We start from the raw sequence: 3,873 nt of genomic DNA on the forward strand, positions 1-3,873 counted from the left end.
CCTTTCAAAGGGGGAGGGGATGATCCAAAAATAATGAGCTCGGTGAATGAAGAAATAATTGAAGTCAAAGCAACTGGCCACATTGAGAGTGAAACAAGCCAAGGGTTCGAATTCAGCTAAGGCACGAAATCTAATCCAGCCCGAGTTAGAATAATATCTAATAATTACTATTATTATTATTTTTATTATTATTAGGAGTAAAAATAAGGTTTCATAAAACCATTAGCATTAGTTTTTCCTAATTGTAATAGGAGTTGTTATTTAGTTTCCTAGTTACGATAGAAGTTAAATTTCCTAATTTCAGTTAAGGTAGGAATAAGGCAATTTGACTTGCCATAAGAAATCGTTTTCACACGATTAGAGTAGGATTTTGAGTAAGGGAATATGTTTCCTTATTCAGTTTAGGAGTTTATCTATTTAGCTATAAATAGTCAACTTGTAATCAATTTTAAAAAGATTGAGTTATTGAATAAAAATAGTGAGTTTTTCGTTTACAGTTGTAAACATCGGTTCGACGAGTTCGTTCCAAAATTGTTATTGTTTGACGCGTTTTCAAGCATTAACCCGAGTTATAATCAATAGGTCTTGATTATAGTTCACCATTGTTCGAGTTATAGGTCTAACTTGAGGAAATATCCCATTGTTTTGATTTCTAGACAGATTTCGAAGCAAATATCCTATTTTCATTATTGTTCGTATTCTATTAAACCGCTTCCCCACAATCACTGTTTTCTAATATTTTGTTCTAGTTAATTGACTTCACACCATTGATTAACTTATTACTGCCTTTGTTCAATACCAAGCACAATATTTCCCTTTTACACGTTTTTCAATGGACTATTTGTAACGTAAATATCTTTAATTTTACATTATAAAAAAATATGAAAAGTTTGTGTTTTTATTATACTCTCAAAGTTAATTGAATCAAACATGATACCATATGACCATATTTTTTCTTATAGTTCACAAGAAATTGTAAAAATTCTCTTTATTTATGAATATTGTACAATGGAAGGTTGTATTTGGAGTTGAATGGATGAAGTAGTTTTCCTTAAATCAATCTTAGATTTATAATGTGGGCACCATTTTCTAATACTTCGCCTTTTGTAAGAGGTATATATGGCGTACATTTCATTTTAATGCAATGTAATGTAATGGTAATAACTTGAAATAATGTCATTAAGAAAAACCCCACCGGAGCCGAAGCGCCGCCGTACATAGTGCAATTGTAGAAAATTGAAACCGCCGTACGCGACAGTGCCAGGGTTTACGTGCGGTGGTATTGTCGGCCGGAGGAGTCGATTGGAGGTCGGCGACAATCTCATTTTCAAGCTATTCCACTCATTATTTTGATGTGCAAAATCCGGATTCAATTGAGGCAAAGTGTACTGTTCATAGTTTCAAGAGTTATACTGAGCTTGATTTTATTGGAACGACGATTTCTTCTGTCGTTTTGAGTATAATTCTGCGACCGGAGCATTCACGCCTAATCGCATCGCCACGTCTGTACTAATTCGGATGGTTGAAACCGAATTGTGATAATAGTTTCATTGAAATATTAGCTAAGATGGGTTGGAGGATGAATTTTGCGCTAGTTAATATTATTATTATTATAACATCAACAATGTTTAATTTGCTAATGGACTATCCATTTCTCTCCAATGATCATATAATAATGTAGTTGCTCGCAAGGGTGGAGTATAGTGGTTAAAATTTGGGTGAAATTATCAGGAGACTCAGGTTCAAGCCTCCCCAAGAGCAAAATCTTGTGGAGCATTCTTGGCCTAAGTCCCATGCTTAATAGACTTCGAGTCTGTCACCCTCGGGTGACTTACCTGGTAAACGTGGTTTGCAGGCTATCACGTACACCCAAGGGTTTATCCAGTGCGCACCGAAGGTAGCGGCTACGGATTCGCTCGTAATAAAGAAAACGGAAAATTCACGTGGTACCCTCGAACTTTGCCATTTTTCACGTGGTACCCTACTTTTTAAGTTTGTGTACATGATATCCTTGAAATTTGATTTTCAAGCGCAACATGCCCTATTTATCGTTTTTAAAATTTTCAATTGAGCATAAATTATAGATCAGAAATCGGAATTGACTAATTTTTTTTTTTCAAATTGATTAAGTCTTCGAGATCTATAAATTGATAAAACGAAAATGGTCATTCGGAAATTTAAGATTCAAGATATGTTTGATTTGAGATTTTCGTTAAAAAAAACCCTATAAAATGTCAGTCGGCAATTTTTTTTCTCAAAATTGTAGATTATGACGAGATAACCCATTTAACGAAAAAAAATTAGACGATTCTGAATTTCGATCTAGGAATTATGCGCAATTGAGTTTTTTTAAAGCGACAAAAAGGATATGTTGTGCATGAAATTCAAACATAGAGGGTATAATGTACACAAACTTAAAAAGTTGGATACCATGTGCAAAATGACAAAGTTTAAGGGTACCACGTGAATTTTCCGAAAAGAAAATAATGTGTTGTCCTCTTATTCATTTATTTTTAGCTTAAACATAGAACCGTTTGTTTGCAAAAACCCAAATAATTCAAATCAACAAAACCATCACTACTTTATCCCAAAGAACTTTGCCAATCACTTTTAATTTCCATCCGTTAGATCACCTCCTTCAAATCCTAAATCAACGGGAACAAACACGCTTTCTTACTCCACGTCATCGATCCGCACCAACCACTTTCCTCCAATCAGAGCATTCTCCTTCTCCCTATAAATACCACCCCACACATTTCACCCTCCTCCCAACCATACCAATTCACAACTCTCATTTCCCTCTCAAAACACTTCAAACACAAAAACCTCTCGTTTTCAATGGCACCAAAAACCGACAGAAAGCCGGCCGAGAAGAAACCTGCGGAGAAAGCCGTTGCAGCGGAGAAAGCCCCAGCGGAGAAGAAGCCGAAAGCCGGAAAGAAACTCCCAAAGGAAGCCGGAGCAGCAGCAGCAGGTGACAAGAAGAAGAAGAGAAACAAGAAGAGTGTTGAAACCTACAAGATCTACATCTTCAAGGTTCTGAAGCAAGTTCATCCTGATATCGGAATTTCGAGCAAGGCAATGAGCATCATGAACAGCTTCATCAACGACATCTTTGAGAAGCTTGCTCAGGAATCTTCTAAGCTTGCGAGGTACAACAAGAAGCCGACGATTACGTCAAGGGAGATTCAGACTGCTGTCAGACTTGTTCTTCCTGGTGAATTGGCCAAGCATGCTGTTTCTGAGGGGACTAAGGCTGTTACTAAGTTTACTAGTTCTTAGATTTCTCGATTATCAAGTTTTATGTAATTAAGCCTGATGAATGAATGAATGAATGATTATCGATTTGTTTGAAATTGATTTGGATTCCTGTGTTTTGCGATTGAATTAATTACGGAGTAATGAATTGTTATTGGCTGATTGAACACTTACAGCAATGAGTTACTATACTGAGCAAGAACTTTATGAATCTCGTAGAGAAGCTTGTGGTAATTTCGCGAGAATACAGTCATACAGATTCTCTTTCGCAACATACCTGAAATGGTGTGTGATTTGCGGATGTCTTTGCATTTGTGATTTGCATTAATTCTCTAGTGTCTCTTGGAGTATAATTTCTGCATATGCGTTGTACTGTACTGTGAATACTGTTTGATAGCTGGTTCTGACGATGTTGTTGTTGTAAGTTAGGTAGATTGATGCTATTTGGTACCAATGGACGAGATTAAGCTAGTATTTTAGCTTTTCGGTTGTGCAATTTGTTGTTTAGGTGCGGTTTTTCCGTAGTTCAGGACTGCAGAATATGTGGATTAATAGCATTTAGGGTACAGTCAGTAGAATTGATGGCTGAAAAATTTATTAAATGTCCATAGCTGA

At 36.1% G+C, this 3,873-nt stretch overlaps 1 protein-coding gene across 1 annotated transcript; it reads left to right on the forward strand.

The window, feature by feature from the left end:
* Positions 1–2,780: 2,780 nt before the first annotated feature.
* LOC141658990 (histone H2B.3-like) lies at positions 2,781–3,356 on the forward strand. The gene has a single exon (XM_074465694.1). It carries the CDS (start codon positions 2,839–2,841, stop codon positions 3,280–3,282), a length of 444 nt encoding a protein of 147 aa, XP_074321795.1. The 5' UTR covers positions 2,781–2,838; the 3' UTR covers positions 3,283–3,356.
* Positions 3,357–3,873: the final 517 nt, after the last annotated feature.

The sequence above is a fragment of the Silene latifolia genome, chromosome 6, assembly GCF_048544455.1.
Source record: "Silene latifolia isolate original U9 population chromosome 6, ASM4854445v1, whole genome shotgun sequence".
Classification (NCBI taxonomy): domain Eukaryota; kingdom Viridiplantae; phylum Streptophyta; class Magnoliopsida; order Caryophyllales; family Caryophyllaceae; genus Silene; species Silene latifolia.